Source organism: Macadamia integrifolia, chromosome 9, assembly GCF_013358625.1.
Source record: "Macadamia integrifolia cultivar HAES 741 chromosome 9, SCU_Mint_v3, whole genome shotgun sequence".
In the NCBI taxonomy this organism is placed as follows: domain Eukaryota; kingdom Viridiplantae; phylum Streptophyta; class Magnoliopsida; order Proteales; family Proteaceae; genus Macadamia; species Macadamia integrifolia.
Genome location: NC_056565.1, coordinates 18,188,777 through 18,205,862, shown reverse-complemented (window position 1 = coordinate 18,205,862; position 17,086 = coordinate 18,188,777). Strand labels below are relative to the sequence as shown.

At 39.9% G+C, this 17,086-nt stretch overlaps 1 protein-coding gene, 1 non-coding gene and 1 pseudogene across 4 annotated transcripts; all 3 read left to right on the top strand.

Moving 5' to 3' along the window:
* Positions 1 to 2,263: 2,263 nt before the first annotated feature.
* Positions 2,264 to 3,337, top strand: LOC122088265 (annotated as a pseudogene).
* A 6,734-nt stretch (positions 3,338 to 10,071) lies between these two features.
* On the top strand, positions 10,072 to 10,191 carry LOC122090207. Its single transcript, XR_006143449.1, has one exon. It is a non-coding gene; the product is annotated as a U5 spliceosomal RNA (small nuclear RNA).
* A 2,141-nt stretch (positions 10,192 to 12,332) lies between these two features.
* Positions 12,333 to 15,157, top strand: LOC122089447 (6-hydroxynicotinate 3-monooxygenase). 3 transcript variants are annotated; one of them, XM_042659197.1, is made up of 5 exons: positions 12,333 to 12,850; positions 12,951 to 13,086; positions 13,201 to 13,255; positions 14,194 to 14,404; positions 14,513 to 15,157. In XM_042659197.1, exons 1-5 carry the CDS (start codon positions 12,584 to 12,586, stop codon positions 15,017 to 15,019), a joined length of 1,176 nt encoding a protein of 391 aa, XP_042515131.1. In that variant the 5' UTR covers positions 12,333 to 12,583; the 3' UTR covers positions 15,020 to 15,157. The 3 variants fall into 3 exon arrangements, with proteins under 3 accessions (XP_042515131.1, XP_042515132.1, XP_042515130.1); XM_042659198.1 differs by having other exon boundaries at positions 12,334 to 12,850; positions 13,204 to 13,255; XM_042659196.1 differs by having other exon boundaries at positions 12,345 to 12,850; positions 12,951 to 13,255.
* Positions 15,158 to 17,086: the final 1,929 nt, after the last annotated feature.

Here is a 17,086-nt window from a genome sequence, read left to right as displayed (position 1 = left end):
GTCTAATCTTGACCTATATATATATATATATATATATTAATCCAATCCATGCATTTTCAACGATCCTGGTCAGATTTTTGAAACTATAGTCTCATGAGTGGATATTTAATGGGGTTGGCGTAAATCTCAGGGGTACATTCAATGGGAAAAATTTATTTCATGGGTGAAATTGCTCTGACCTGATTAGTATCAGACAATACCAATCCCAAGTCCTAACCAATTTGATACCGATCCACTAGTTTAAGGGTAAAAAAAATAAAAAACTGAATCTTTTAAATAGAAATAAATTTGTAATATTCAAGGCCAATGTTGATCCATTTAGATGGGTATCAATTTTGATCCGATGCCCCAAGATTAGAAACCTTGGCTGAGATTGATACTAATATGCGCCTCTACGATGTAGCAAAGGTTGTGGCGTATATCAAATAGCCTAGAGCGTCTCAGGGCGTGTGTCCATGTGTTGGGGTCCATACTCAAGTGCTCCAAGCCATCATATGTAAACTACCACCCTTGTCGTGTCATAAAGGAAAAAATAATTCAAAAATAAATAAATAAATAAATAATAACCACATTAAAAATTTATTATTATGGAAAACTACAATGTTAGTGGGAGGAGTGAGTTTTTAGCCAACATTTTCCTTTTTAGCTCAGTAAATCAATTTTTGAATGGATCACATTAAAATTGGTATAACTAGGTGCTTGTTCTTTTTTGGTTCAATAAAAACAATTTTTAAACCAATCAATATGAAAAAGGATCAATAGGTTATTTGGTGAAAAAGAAGGATAATGTGGATATTTAAAAAGAGCATGGGAGAAGATTTTTTTTTTTTTTGGTCAGTGGTAATTTATTGATATCCATTAAGATTACACGTGGGTGAAGGGTAGTAACTCTCTTTCGGCCACGGGGTGAAAAGAGGCCACATTGTCCTACATGGATCAAACAAGGCCTTTCTTACTAAGGAGTCGGCAAAGATTCGATTCCTTAGGAATATAAAGAAAATGGCATTCCATAGACTGGGAAGCCAAAAGAAGAATATCCTCATTGATGACTTGGACAGATGAAGGGATTGTCAGATTAGGACAGAGAAGATGATCGATTAAGGATTCAAGCTGAGAGAGGTGCACTCCAATAGAGCCATACAAAGTGCTAGGGTGAGTTAAGGGTGTTAATCAGTTTGGTTTCTGTTTAGATGGTTCGATTCGGTTCATATATATTTTGGCTGAAACCAAAATTGCACCATTTACTAAACGGTTGTACTTTCTAAAACCGCAATCATTTAGTAAACGGTTTCGGTTTCCACGGTTTTAAACGATTTCGGTTTCACAGTTTTACATGATTTTGGTTTTGATTTATTCCATAAGGTTTCTAAACAGTTAGCAATCGGTTTGCTAATTTATTCACATGTGTAGTAAATTTTGTTTTTGGTGATAAATAATTCAATCTTGAGAATGTGAAATGCAAACGATTATGTTTTGTTAAAACAACCAAACAAATAAACAAAAGAAAATATTTTGATAGAAGATAGTAGTCTCAACTCTCAAGCGCATCTAACAAGTTAGTAAGGAATGCTTACGATAGGGATTTTCTTCTTCTCCTCCCCCAAATAATGTGTTATAATATTGAAAAATATATATTTAATGTGTCATGATATAAGCAAAAATTGCATTTTTATCAGTAGACATTCTACTTAGTGCGTTGGATTAATTTAATCGGCATTCCAAACAATGAGCAAACTACTTCTAGAATTACCTGCAGGCTTGTAGCACTCAATCTTTGAATCAAATGAGATATTAATGATATTTTGCAACTACTTTATTTAATCTTTAAACGGGTTAATCAGATCAATTTTAACAATTTAAATGATTGGTTTTCACGGTTTCAATTCAATTTGAAACCAATGGATTAAATGGCTCAGTTCAGATGCAACTCGTTTAGTTAATTGGCCTAAAACTTGAAATTATAATCGAACCATTTACTAGACAATTTTACGATTTTAATGTAAATGGCCCGGTTCGATATTTAATTCACATCCTTCCCAGGGCCTCACCTTCGATTGCAGAGCCGAAAAGCAGCGGCTCAGAAATAGCCAAAAAAATATAAAAGGCCTTGAGTATCAGAAAATAATAATAATAATAATAATAATAATAATTTCACGTAATCTGATTTGATTTTTGCATAACCCACCACCTTAAAACCCAACCCTGGTCCTGCAACCTGCAAGTCCTCTAACCCTTTCTTCCCAAAGTCCAAACCTCCGAAACAATGGCGACCGATTCCAAAACGGCTGTCCCGCGAAATTTCTGGGGTGACATGCCCGAAGACGAGTACTACGCATCCCAGGGTGTACGCAACACCAAATTATACTTCAACACACCCAACGGCATGATCTTCACCCAGTCCTTCCTTCCCTTAGATCACCTAATCAAGGCCACCGTCTTCATGACCCACGGCTACGGCTCCGACAGCGGTTGGCTTTTCCAGAAGATCTGCATTAACTTTGCTACCTGGGGCTACGCCGTCTTCGCCGCCGATCTCCTTGGCCACGGCCGTTCCGAGGGTCTCCGATGCTACCTCGGCGACATGGAGAAGATCTCTACTACCTCCCTCTCCTTCTTTCTCTCAGTCCGCCCTTCCGACGAGTACCGCCACCTCCCCGCCTTCCTCTTCGGCGAGTCACTTGGTGGCGCCGCCACTATGCTCATGTATTTTCAATCCCCACCCGACACGTGGACAGGCTTGATATTCTCGGCCCCGCTCTTCGTGTTGCCGGAACCCATGAAGCCCTCTAAGTTGCACCTATTTCTGTACGGACTCCTCTTCGGGATGGCTGACACGTGGGCATCTATGCCGATAACATGATGCTTGGTAAGGCCATCAAGGATGCCGAGAAGCTCAAGATCATCGCCTCCAATCCACGGATGTACACAGGGAAGCCAAGGGTGGGGACCATGAGAGAGCTAGTTAGGGTGTGCGAGTATATACAGAATAATTTATCCAGGGTGATGGTACCATTCCTGACGGTGCACGGCACCGCGGACACTGTGACGGCGCCGGAATCTTCGTCCCTGTTGTACGAGAAGGCGTCGAGCGAGGACAAGGCGGTGAAGCTGTACGATGGGATGTATCATTTGCTGATACAGGGGGAGCCCGAGGAGAATAGTCAACTTGTGTTGGGTGACATGAGGGAGTGGATCGATGAGAGGGTGAGGAGGTACCCCTCCAATTACTCCGTTTCCAAGTCCTCTTAGCTACTCGAAGTCGGAGCAGTGGCTGTGTGGGTTAGATCCTGGCACTTGGCAGCAATTTCTATTGATATTCTGTCACATTCCGGCGAGTCCAAATTCTCGCTTTGGAGATAAGTTATTACAATCTTAAGGGTAATAATACTGTTTAAGGGTGTTAATCAATTCGGTTTCGGTTTAAACGGTGCAGATTAGTTCGGTTCACATTTATTTGATTAAAACCATAATCGCACCGTTTACTAAACGGTTCCACTTTCTGAAACCGTGACCGTTTAATAAACGGTTTCGGTATTCACAGTTTCTAAATGGTGTCGGTTTCACGGTTTTACACGGTTTCGATTGATTCCATACGGTTTATAAAACGGTTCACAATTGATTTATTATAACTTGCAACCATCTCTAAACTGAAGATCATAAGCTTATCAAAAAATAATTGGCAACCACAAATAAGAGATTCTATATTAACGATGGTATGTCTTAATTTGATAATCTAGTGTTATTTTTTTGCATGGCAATTCCCAAACATTTATAACTAATATCATACAACATCAAAATCTAGCCTTCTACAACATAAAAATATTAAAATGACAGATGGTTCAATCAAAACACCCCATCTATGAGAACATAATAACATAGTAACATATATGGATTACAAGTTCATGATCTAAAAAGCCTAAACTTGAACTGAATTGCAATAAATCATACTAAAGCAAGATGGACACTTAATTTAATTGTTAATTGTTATACGGATTACTGTCCTTTCTTTATTTAATTATTATACGGATTAATCGGATCAGTTTAAATAGTTTAAATGGTTCGATTTAAATGGTTTCAATTCGGTTTGAAACCAACGGGTTTCGTTGTTAAAACTGACCCGAACTGTTTAGCTAATCGGCCTGAAACTTGAACTATAACCTCACCATTTGTAGAAACGCAACCCTAAAACGATGCAGAAGATAATGGAAAAACAAAATAAACAATGCACACGGATTTTACGAGGTTCGACAAGGTTGCCTATGTAATACCCTGCTTCTTAAACCGGGTCTGATTTCGCGGTTGAACCGGTTTAACCATGCAGGAACCGAACCAGAGGGAGTTAGAGCGGGTTCCTTATGGGCTATGATGGCAAGGGTGACCTTAAACACCGGCTGGCCCGACAAGTCTGAGCCAGTGCCAAAAGAGACAGGAGTACCCAAGCTGTGTACATGCACCTACCATAAGGCCATGTACGGATAAAGCAGGTATTATAGCCGTATATTAAGGTATATACGTATACTACATCGTATGCCAGGGGTGGGGTTCGCGCTGAGGCCCGAACTCTGTCAAAATCCCAAGTTGTGGCCCTCGGGTGGGCGGACAGGTGGGTGCACCCACCCACCTGAGTGACCCATCCATGCGCACTGTTCACTTATTTAGGAATTATATATATAGCTTTAAGAATTTCTTTTCTTTTCATTTATGACACCCGAACATTGGTGAGGATAGTAAAGAGGAGAGAAAAAAGAAAGGGAAGAGAAGGAAGAGGAAGAAGAGAAGGATTTCAGCGGCGCCGAAGCTTGATCTTCCCATTCTGGCGCCGGAAGAGTGATCTTCAACTCTAGATCTACATTTGGAGGTAAGCAAAGTCGGGTTCCTTAAACATTCACCATACCCAAGCTTAAACCCTTGATTCGAATAGGGTTTCTTGAGATCTTGTAAATCCCCTTTGAAATGATGAATCTAAGGTTTAATGGATGATTTATGTGTTGATCTTGAAGGATTTGAAGAGGTATTGACAAGGTGGAAGAAGCATTGTGGGTTTGAAGTTATTTGGAGGGTTTGAAGTTGTTCTTGAGCAAAGTAGGTAAAATGGTTTCCTATCCCTTGAATCTAACCTAGATCTAGGTTAGAGCCATCCTATAAGACTTGAAAGTGTGAAGAATGGATTGAGAAAGGCCCCCATTTGAATACCTAAAAAATGGAGGAAGTTGGGAAGAAATAACAATTTTTTCGCCAAGACCGGTGGGTGGAACCGGTGGGCCCCTACCCGCCTGTGGGCACCCACCTGAGAGGGCAGGGGCCTTCGGGCACAACCGGCGGGCCCAACCGGGCCGAACCGGCGGGCCACCCTACCCGCCGGTCCTAGCAGGGGTCCCTGGCCCAACCGATGGGCCAGACCGACGGGCCCTATCAGCGGGCCCCTACCCGTCGGTCCAAACCGGTGGGTAGGACCGGTGGGCCAGACAGCCCACCTGTCTGACCCACCTGTGTGGCCCCGAAGGCGATTCTTACGTCCGATTGGACCCAAATCGGACGTACGACCTTCTTTTAACGTTCTAAACATGATTTTGTCATCGGATCTCGTTAATTTTGATCCTAAAATGGTGAAGTACTAACCCCGCTCAATTATGTTAGGTTCATCAAATCCTACCCGTTTGGCACTAGATCTCACCCGTACCGAACGGGAATCCTTGTACACTACAGGTAAGTGGGGAGAGGACATTTGGCCTTGTTTCAAGGTATTGTTTAACATTCATTTAATTATATCTAGTCTAGTCATGCCATCATGAATATGCTATATAGATTAGTCATTCCTCACATTGTTATGCATGTGTGCTATGCTTACTTTCTAAATGCCAATTGAATGAGATGATTATATGTTGAATGTGGACATCATTGTGCATGATGCATTGATAGACTAGATGCCGTAGTCGGCTTGAAACGAGTGCATTGGTGGCCCGTGGTATGAGACGCGGTGGCACTATGCAATCGTACTATTGTCATATAGGAGCATGCGGTATTAGGATTTTCACCATCCCGTACTACGATCCTTCCCAATAGGGGTTGAGGTGTTGGGTTATCATTTGGGGGGAAGCAGTGGTCGCGGTTGTCAGGTCACTGTGGCAGTTAGACATAACGCCCGAATGGTCAATAGGACAGTCGGCAACCCCGGTGGTACATTCAAGAGGGCCAATCGTACTGCTTTTAAATTGCTGGAGTCAGCACCTTTAATTTCAGTCATTTACATTTCTGTTGAGAGCCGGTGGAGGCATTGTCTTTACTTTTTCGAGTACTCACAGTGGGCCTTCTCCGACAGCCCTATGGGCGTATCGCGGGATGGAGTTCGCGGCTCGTACCCGGGGTATACGCGCACTGTGGCTGTAATAGCACTAAAACCGAAGACTTAGTAATGTTGCTTAGGTGGATGTGATTTAAAATGTATAGCATGACATGTAGTGCATATGATTGTGTTTTGATGTGTGGACTACTGTGTGGTCCATCTTACCACTTACTGAGCTAGTGAGCTCATCCCACGGGTACCCCCTTTTTAGATGATTTTGCAGGTCATACATTTGAGGAGCACGGGGTGGGTCCCACAGTCGAGTTTCCTGAAGAGGACTGGTGGACCCCTGAGGAGTTAGAGCACGGCACTGATTGCTCGTGTGAGAGTTGTGCTGCGGGACCGCAGTTCTGAGGCCGTGCTGAGCTCCACTTCTGAGGCCGAGCTGAGCTCTACTATGTGATGCCGAGCTGGGCTCAACCCTTGATGCCGAGCTGAGCTCTAGCCTTTGTTGCCGAGCCGAGCTGTGTACTTTGATTATTTTGATGATTTCCTTTATATACTTGATATATGAATTGTACTTTTATTGTGTAAATATCATGCCTTCGGACCCACATGTATATAATAATTGTATCACAATTCGGGTATCAAGTATTATGGGATTATTCATAGATAAAACTTAGTCTTCCGCTGATCTGATGAGCTTATATTAGTTGTGTGTATGCTGTGGTGGAATACAGTATCTGATGATCCTGGCAGGTTTGGGTTAACCGGTGTTAACCCGGTCACTGGCCCGGTTCTGTGAGAACGGGGTGTGACAGCCTACGTCCCCGGTGAGATGAGATTCTGCTTCACTATCAATGGAGAATAGGGTTACAGTGCTCGTCCTCACACCTCTCAGTATTACTTACATTACAGAGAAAGAAACTCTCGCTATAAATATATATAGCAAAAAAAACCCTACTCCAGAAAGTACACAATTGCCCTCAAATAAAAAATTCGAGCGGGGGCTGTGCCCCCCTACACCCCCGCTATGCAGGGGGGCCTCCTGCCCCCCTTGCAACCCCCACGGCCCGCTAACCGGTTAGTGGGACCTCCGTCCTGCCTGTCTAGGTGCTGCACCAGTACTCCCTGGATTAAACTGCTACGGAATACAAGACATCATACACCAACACCATTTACTAAACAATTTTACGATTTCGGTATAAATGGATCGATTCGATTTTGGTAAACGGTTTCGATTACAAATTCACATCCTTAATACTGTTTGGGTTGCATGGACTCTTGCGTGAAAGTCATCTGCAGCCACTGCACATAGTGAGTATTGGGTGGCTGAAAATCCCTTGGAATGTGTGTCTGGATGCTCTCAACCACCGGATGTTCATTGTTTCTCATTGGTTACTACAGGCAATTTGAACTATGGACTCACTTGCACGTAGAAGGAAAGTTATTATTTTATTTGTATTTCATGTGAAAGGTAGCCATTTCAATTGTGATCATGGATCATGAGAGGTTATCTGTAATGGTTGGAAGAGTTATGGTAGAAGAGGTAAGAGGTGAGAGGTGTGAGGTGTAACCATTTTTTTTCTTTTGCTGATAAATACTCAAATAGAAGTTAGAGAAGACAACTTGAAAACCCAATTAAGGTCTACTCGAAAGAGTAGGGAGGTATTGGCTTCCTAGATAGAACCAATTCTAAATCCTTTCTTTCATCCGAACAAAATAGGGAAGAAAAGGGGTCTTCCACATATATATCAAATTATCTACCTATTTTAACCAAAATTTTTTTTTTTTTTTTTATATATATTTATTTTGTTGAATTGGTCATTAAGCGCATTTCTGAAGATATTGGATTTTGAATCCTGGCATTTGTTTCAATATGGGCCATCCAAACTAACTGAATTGGCCCGAACTAAGGTTGAACCTAAGATCTCCCGTGCTCCTGAGGCTAGCTTCCCCTTGGCCCAACCCAACCTAGTCCAGCTCGATTTGCAGCCTTGAGTCCCTAGTTTGCGTTGGTAATATATATTGGCAAAGAAGGCGATCTTATGGCTCCATTTGGTTGCAATAGGAATTAAAAGGGAGAGAAGTGAAATATTTATACTTAGAAAAAAAATGTTCGTAATTATTACCCCATGTGACTATATCATTAACTTCAAATTATTCCATATTTGGTTATTAAATTTCACTTTATTTTGTATCCAAAATCATATGCTATATGTAAAATAAAAATTACATGTAAAATGTGTCATTACAATATGATTAAAAAAATGAAGTAGTTTATACAATCACGTGGGATCACATGGAGTAATTATTATAATAGTTTCTTTCTTAAGTATGAAAAATTCACTTCCCTTCCCCTTAAATATCGCTTGCAACCAAACAAAGCCTATAAGATATTAGATAGAAAATCAAGTATGAAGTTATTTGTTAGTTTGTGCTTTGAGACACTCTGAAAGCTCTTTGTTGATCTTGTTTGTTCTCTTTTTACGACCGCTAAGGTTAGCAACAAATGAACATTACTATCAATTTATAGACTAATAGCAAGGTTCAACTTTACAATTAAGAACAATTCTTGTCTCTTTTTCACAGTAAGACATAATTATAAAAATGATCACACATAAAATTTACAAATTAATTAAGGCGGTTAAGCAGAAAATCCATTACCTGAGATCACTTCCACTATTGGACTTCATCCAATCAAGCCCATCACTCCTTCCACTAATCCATAACTGTGTCAAGTCTACAATTTATGCTGTTGTGAAAGGTAAACTTCGAAGAGAGTGAATGTTCAAGATATCCTTTCCAGCAAGACTGTGATTCATTCGGATGGCAATTGGAGTATAGAGATCCCAATTTTGGATGAGAGTAAAAGTGGCAAAGAAGAGTAAATTAAGACTAGAAAAAAAAGAAATGATGGTAGGTCTAGAAAAGGAGTGACGAACAAATTGAGGAAACACCTCTCTTTAAAGGTAGTAAAAGGTTCTATGAGCCATTAAGGTAGGGTACACTAGCACCTATGTGTCTATCTTTTCTCATATAAAATGACCTCGTTGCCCTTCAATGTAGAATATCATTTTTAATAGGGTTAAGCAAGATATAGAATTTGTTACTGTTGCATGGATGTTAATGGATTGGTGGGATATAGTGTAGAACACTAGAACTTTTGTGCATCAAGATCTCACTGGATCAGAAAATGCAAACAATATATTCATGAGAATCATTTGTAGCACTACCTACAAATACCTCAATGATCATGCAGACACTGTGAATCCATGACAAGTTGGGCATGGTATAGCTCATTATGTAGTGTGATCTAACGCCCTAAAACTCCAACACATACAGGTTAATTAATCAAGGCTCTCGTTAATGGCAGATTGAGGTTTGTATTTGTTACTATAGAGAATCTATATGAGGCTGAGCGTCGATCCTACACAAGCACAAAAGGTAGAGGCCCGGAGGTGGCTCCGGGATTAGTTCTCCGAATCCCAAGTTAGAGACTTGCAGAACAGTGTTTTCACAGGAGTAATGGTGTGAGCGTCTTGACTTGGGTGTCGGAGGACTAATCCCGGAGCCACCTTTGGGCCTCTACCTTCTGTGCTTGTGTAGGATCGGCGCTCAGCCTCATATAGATTCTTGACAGTAACAGTATCCTAGGCTACATGACCCGAACTTAAGACTTTTTTCTTGAAATAATACTCTAGAGATACTCCCACATCGGAAAGTAGACAAAGGTCAACACCACTAACACTTCTATATGATGAGGCAATGCCTGGATACAATCACGCAGCCATGCGGTGAGCACAGAGCGAACTATTCTTTCGCCTTTTACTAAAGAATACCATGTGCTCGCCACACTCAGTGGCATAAGCCTATTTTTAGAGTGAGTTTTCTTATATTGGAAGGCCCTATCCAAGCATAGTTCAAAGATTTTTATCAAATGATGATGATTAAAATTTGGGATCCAAGATCTTTTGTTATTCTTATTCATGTTATTCTTGTATTACTTTACCTATACAGCTAAAGGGATGATTCTATACTAGCTACATCGCAGACTGGTTGTAAATCAGTCTGATTGTCAATTAGGGTGAATAGATGAAATCCAACCTTGCTAATTTAGGGTTGATATGTGGTAAATCAGGTATCGAGACCGAAATGTGTCAATACCGATCTGAGTCAGGCCACCAAGTCTTGATCATTTCACTACCAATCCCCTAGTACGACCCAAAGGTAAAAACGTAATAACAACTGACCTTAGAAAAAAACAAGAGTAAATTTGTTGAATCCAGTCCAATTCAGATTGATCCATATCAGTATTGGATCTGGTCCAAGAACCAAGGTTACAAACCTTGCTTGTGCTTGAGGACGGCCCTAATTAGGGGCATTAACAATAGGCATGACTGAGCCCAACATGTTCTAGGGTCTGAATTGGATTGGCCCAATTAATAAACGTGCTGGGCTTGAACTTGACAAGTTTAGAAATAGGAAGTTCAAAGTACACGATGTAAGCCTAACAAGCACCCGACCGGCTTGACATATTTACAAGCCCGACTCGACTCATTTACATGAGATTTTTTTTTTTTTAGAATAAGGTAGATATTAATATTTTATCAATTATTGAATGTAGTTAAGTATCTAACTTATTTGATAATTTAACAGATATATTGACTCTAAAAATTTAAAACAATTAAAGCTTCTTTAAGGTTTTAATGGTTCATTAGCTAGTTAAAGGCTTTAATTACTTTTCAATTAATCCAGTTAAAGCCCAAAACCCTATCAAGCCTGATCTAGTCCGACTAATTCCTTGAATATGCAGTTTAAGCCCCACTAAGCCCGACCGATTAACACCTCGACCCGTAATTATGGACCATTCAAATGAGTGGCACATGCACTTTCATATTTTTTTTCCTTCCCGTGGTTTGTGGGTCGGTCCTATACTCCTATGTCATGTCTCACATGTCAAAATGAGACACCTCAAAGGTCCAAAGGGCATTTGATGAATTGAGGCATGCATCAATTCTAAGTATTTAGATTTGTGACAAATACGGCAGGTATATAGATTATATAACAATTTACATCCCCTCCCCTGTATTTTGCTTTTATTCCAACCCCCTCCTCTGTGTTTTCAAATATTCCGTAGACCACCCCTAGTTTTTGACAGATTTGACAAAAAATGTGACTCCGCCATATTATGTCCATTAAAATTTCAAAATATTTTTTTAATACCCAAATCACCTCTGTAGAATGTAAATGGCCTATTATACCCATTAGAAGATGAGTGAAGAACACATCTATTTAATCTCTCACTTGCAAGTAGACTGAGGCAATAGCTCGACGAGCTGCGATCTACGAAGAGCGATCGAGCGACAGACGGTGACAGCGATTGGAGGCTGCAGCAGTTCGTAGTGAACCGCGTTGCTTTTCTTAAAATACATTCAACAGGGGAGGTCTGCTGTAGCTCGACGAGCGATGAACTAGAACTTGTGATGTTGCAGGAAACTCTTCATAGGGCGGTAGAGATCTGTCAATGTCAATCTCTCCGTCATTATCGATCTCTTCGTCGTCGTGGATCTCTCCGTCACTGTCAATCTCTCCATCGTCGTTGATATCTCTGTCCCGTCGATCGTTCCTGCTTGATTCAAACTCCTCCTTGTCGTGGTGATGGAGGTGAGTGAAATGTAAGAGTTTCATATTGGGGGTTATAAGTGTAGGAATAAGGGTAAAATGGAAAAAAGAATAAATTGTTAAATGCAGAAGGGTAGAATCATATTTTAACATCCACAATTAACAGTCTATTAACAGTAATAACTGACGAGGGAGGTCTACAAAATACTTGAAAATACAGGGGAGGGGTTGGAATAAAAGCAAAATACAAGGGAGGGGATGTAAATTGCTCTAGATTATAGTCTATCCAGAGCCCAGACCCCCCCGGCCCAGCCAGAGTGTTCCTCGCGCCTTCAGCCTTGCGCGGCTTGCGCCTTGCATATTCCCATGTCCCCTTCCATGGCAAAGCATGAAGAGCGAACCGCTTGTTCCACGTTGACTTTACTCGTCACATCTCAGTATCTCGCCCACAATTTTTTTCTTCTTACAATTTGTAGAGAGAGAGAGAGATTGAGAGAGAGTGAGTGTGTGTGAGACACTCCTTTCATCTCATACTGTTGCCGTGAAACCCGCAGTTAAACTTCTCTATCTCACAATTCTGTGACGTGATATCATTCGTATTCGTAGGCGCAGTGACACAAATATTAAATCAAAAGGAGCAAGAAAAGCTAGCTAACCTCATACAAAAATTTAACGATGGAGGGGGCGGGGGTAGATAGGAAGAAGACGAGGAAGCCTAAAGCAGTGGTGGTAGGTGGCAGCATAGCAGGCTTATCCTGTGCTCACGCCCTCATCGCCGCCGGTTGGGACGTCGTTGTCCTCGAGAAATCTACCGGACCACCTTCAAGCAGCCTTACCGGAGCAGGGCTTGGCCTCGACCCTCTTGCTCGCCGTTTCATCCAATCATGGCTTGACCAACCCCAACTCTTCCACGACTCCACCCTTCCCCTTTCCGTTGATCAGGTTCGCTACTCCTTTTTCTTCAACTACTACTTCAAGATTTGAGTTACCATTTTAAAAATAATAAATGGGTTTTTCTTTCTCTTTTCCCCAATTTGAGTAGAACAAAGCTACTGATAGTGAGAAGAAGATCAGCTGGACATTGACCAGAGATGACAATTTCAATTTCAGGGCTGCCCATTGGGTTCATCTTCATGGCCTTCTTTACAGAGCTTTACCATCTCATATTGTCTTATGGGGCCATTACTTCCTCTCTTTCTCCAATTCAGATGACAAATCCTTTGTTAAGGTTACTGCTAAAGTTCTTCATACTGAGGATACCATTGAGATTGTTGCTGATTTGCTCATTGCAGCAGATGGCTCCCGGTCTAAGATCCGTCAGACCTTCTTACCTAGCATTAAATTGAGGTTTGCAAATCAAAATCACTCCTTTTTAGTCTTAATTTTTGTTTCCTGTGGGAGTTTCTTTTAGAGTTTTATTGCTGGTAAGTGTTTTCTACTGCCTTATTCCTTAGATTGAAAGCTTAGGCAGAATGGATAATTCATGTTTTTTTTTTTTTTTTTCCTATGTTCCACAAGCAAATATATGTCAATCTGATGTTCTTTTGAGGTAAATATAAGACTTTTATGAAAGGTATGGTCCCGTGGATATGGATGTGGAAAAGTTGTGATTTTTCTGTTTCCCTCTGAGTTGCATTTGCTATCTGTACAGTCAAGGATATACCATATGAAAACAATAACTAATCTTTCTTTTTTTTTTGGTTGAAAAAAATGTCAGTAATTAACTTCCTCTTTGTATCACTATTGTTATTTCTGTTTCATTTTTATGGTGAAAGCTTTTAAGCCTATTAGGCTCTTTATGGTAACGTTCCAAAAAAACATTTCTGGATTTTTTCCCCTGTTTTTTTGGGGGGCAGAACTAGAATTGATCTTTTAGGTGGTGTTTTTCCACCACCACCTCTAATGCAACTTCTGGGCATATTAATTTTATGTAATTTGGTCAAGGTAGAAGAAAAAAAATTGTTTCTGTTGATATGGCATTCCATACGTGATTCTGTTTTTCTGTGACAGTAGAAATAATTTTTTTTCAGCGTTACCATACAGTATTTGAAATAGAAATCTTGCTATACAGACCCTGAAAACCAGATCTACTAAAAATGGGACAATTTCTTAGATCTACTTAGATTAAAACATTAATTACAAAGCTAGGAGGTTTACAAGAAAAGTAGATATAAACCGAAGTCAACCATACTTGTTTTGTAATTTATTTTCTTATTAAGTAGATCTATGTAATTAGCATTAGTCGTATTCATAAAAAGAAGTTTAATAACTAATTCATCTTACAGGTATTCAGGCTACTATGCATGGAGGGGCGTTCACGATTTCACAGAAGATGAGAACTCAGACACCATTGTTGGCATAAGGAAGGCGTATCCCGAACTTGGACATTGCTTATACTTTGATATGGCCAAGGGAACTCACTGTGTACTTTATGAGCTGCCCAACAAAAGGATGAATTGGCTTTGGTATGTCAATCAACCAGAGCCTGAATTGAAGGTAACATTCTTGTTTCTTGTATACAACTTACACCAGGTTAAGTGGGTATTTTTAAATTTTGACTAGAAAAGTAAATGGTGCTGATTACTAGACAACTATTCCATCCAGGGGAATTCAGTTACCATCAAAGTAAGTTCCGAGATGATCAAGCAACTCCATGAAGAGGCAGAGAAAACCTGGGTTCCTGAGTTGGCAAGGGTTATGAAAGAAACTAAAGAACCCTTTATCAATGTAATATACGACTCTGATCCTTTAGAACAACTCTTTTGGGATAATGTGGTGATGGTTGGAGATGCAGCTCACCCGACGACTCCTCATGGCCTGAGAAGCACAAACATGTCTATATTAGATGCCGCTATATTAGGCAAGTGTCTTGAGAAGTGGGGAGTGGACAACTTGGGTTTGGCTCTGAAAGAGTTTCAGTCCATCCAACTGCCTATTGTTTCAAAGCAAGTCCTCCATGCACGGAGAATTGGTCGCATTAAACAGGGCTTAACTCTTCCTGACCGCAAGAATTTTGACCCGACGACAGCAACAACAGAGGATTGCCAAGAGCTTCAGCAGAAAAACATGCCTTTCTTTGCTGATATCCCTTCTTTACTTGGTTCTACTTGAGAATTGGTCATATAGTATTATCATCCTTTACCTCAGTTTGTTCAATGAATTCCAAGTTGTTAAAAGTAAGCCATGCATGTTGGTGCAAATATACTGTTGAAAGCCAGAATAAATAATTAGTTGCACTTTCACTATCAACTATTTTTTCAATTACATCATACAATAATCTATTTTAGTGGATCCAATGAATGTAATAGGCTGTCTAATTTGGATTCACATGATCATGATGTTGATCTAAATGGAATTTGAAATCCCCCTCCAAAAAAAAAAAGTGGAAACAAAATACTGTAGTCATCATAAGTTGTAAAGATCAGAATAATATAATTTGAAGGCCGAACACAATTTTTATGAGAAAAGGAAAAGATATCTTAATTAAAATAGAATTCCAAACATCTAACAGTTTATGTTGCAGCATGTATGCCTAGCTAATTTTTGTGCATTACAAACCACAGATTGGTCCACCAACTCAGTCGAAAAACTTAAGAAAGGTCTCAATGTCAGAAAGCATAAAAGTACCCATGACCAGGAAAGGCCCTATCATCCTGGACCCATTCTTCAATACATTCGATTCCACCCATGTCTTAATCTGTTGAGACATTCCCCGATTGTATTTCCCTCTGATTCTGCAGCTGATGCTGTTTTTCCATAACCAAATCAAAGCCCACAGAACATTGTCATTCTAGCTTTGAATTGCTGCCCACAATCCATTAATGTTGCAATTGGATCTTCCATCTCTTATGAATTGCAAATTATCTCCTTTCGGGGTTAACTCCTTTACAGTTGTCAACTCTTGGGACGGCTCTTCAGAAAGAACTTCATTCTTCCCTTTGACCGACCAGTTCTTGTGGTCTTCGATCCATTTGCAAATTTGATGCAGGACCAGATAGGAATTTGAGTTTTTATTCTGGAAAATCTGCTTGTTTCTGGTATCCCAAACAGAAAAACACCATGGACTCTGTTTAGTTGGAAAGAAAATTTAAAATAAAAGGGATGTGAAATTTTCAAATTTAAAAAATGATTTTTTGTAATCATTACGCCATGTGACTATATCACTAACTCAAAATAATTCTATATATGGTTATTAAATTTCAATTTATTTGCATTCAAAACCTTTTGCCAAAAAAAAAGAAAAAGAAATTATCCACTTGCGTGTCTCAACACCTAGGCACAGATGAGCACAAAATGATTGTGTTGCCCCCCACTAAGGGTGTCAATTGGGTGGTTCGGTTTGGTTTTGGTAGGGTTGAATCGGTTTCGGTCTAGGAATGAGGGAGACCAAAACCAATCCGTTAAGGAATTTTAGTTTTCGGTCCACTTTGGTTTCGGTCTGATTTGATTTCAATTTATTTTGGTTTTTCAATATCGAGTTAATACCAGTTTAGATCGGTTTATTATTGGGCTTGAACCATAATGAATCTTACATTCATAACTTATAGTGACAAGATTTGACGAAAAAACACTTTAAATTTATGATTAAATCATGGTTTATCGTTGTAAGGGAAAGATAACTAATATTGAAACCAATGGATAACAAATTACCAAGAAGATAACTAATATTGAAATAAAAAAAATAAACTCCATTATCCAATCATTCATTTAATTATCCAACTAGTTTTCTATAGTGAACAAGGAAATCAATGGAAGCATTATTACAATTTACAAATCAATCTCTAATATTCAATGATTTGTAGCAATTCCCCTACAATAAAAAAATTTATCACTAATATTGTAAAAAAATGGATGGTCAATTCACCAATTTATAATCTCATAATCATTTATTTTTTTATTGATTTCATTCGGTTTGGTTTCGGTTTGGTTATTGGTCGATTCGGTTTGGATCGATTTTCAGTCGATCCCAACATACTTCAGCCCAAAACCAATCTAATAAGGATCGGTTTGGTTCAAATCAGGTTTTATCGATTGATTTCGATCGATTTTATTTGTTCAAGCTAGGTTTTGACACCCCTACCCCCCATGTCCATGCATTGAAGATGCCTCCGCGCGACGTCCCACTAGTCTACGCTCTACTACAGTCGTCACGCAAATGAGTAACGTTCTCTTGCCCAT

Bases quoted from the DNA above. Each gene is read 5' to 3' on its own strand.
- LOC122089447 (XM_042659196.1), top strand. From the start codon at position 12,584: ATGGAGGGGGCGGGGGTAGATAGGAAGAAGACGAGGAAGCCTAAAGCA. The intron at 12,851-12,950 runs GTTCGCTACTCC...CAATTTGAGTAG, and splicing joins TTCCCCTTTCCGTTGATCAG to AACAAAGCTACTGATAGTGA. The intron at 14,405-14,512 runs GTAACATTCTTG...TATTCCATCCAG, and splicing joins AACCAGAGCCTGAATTGAAG to GGGAATTCAGTTACCATCAA.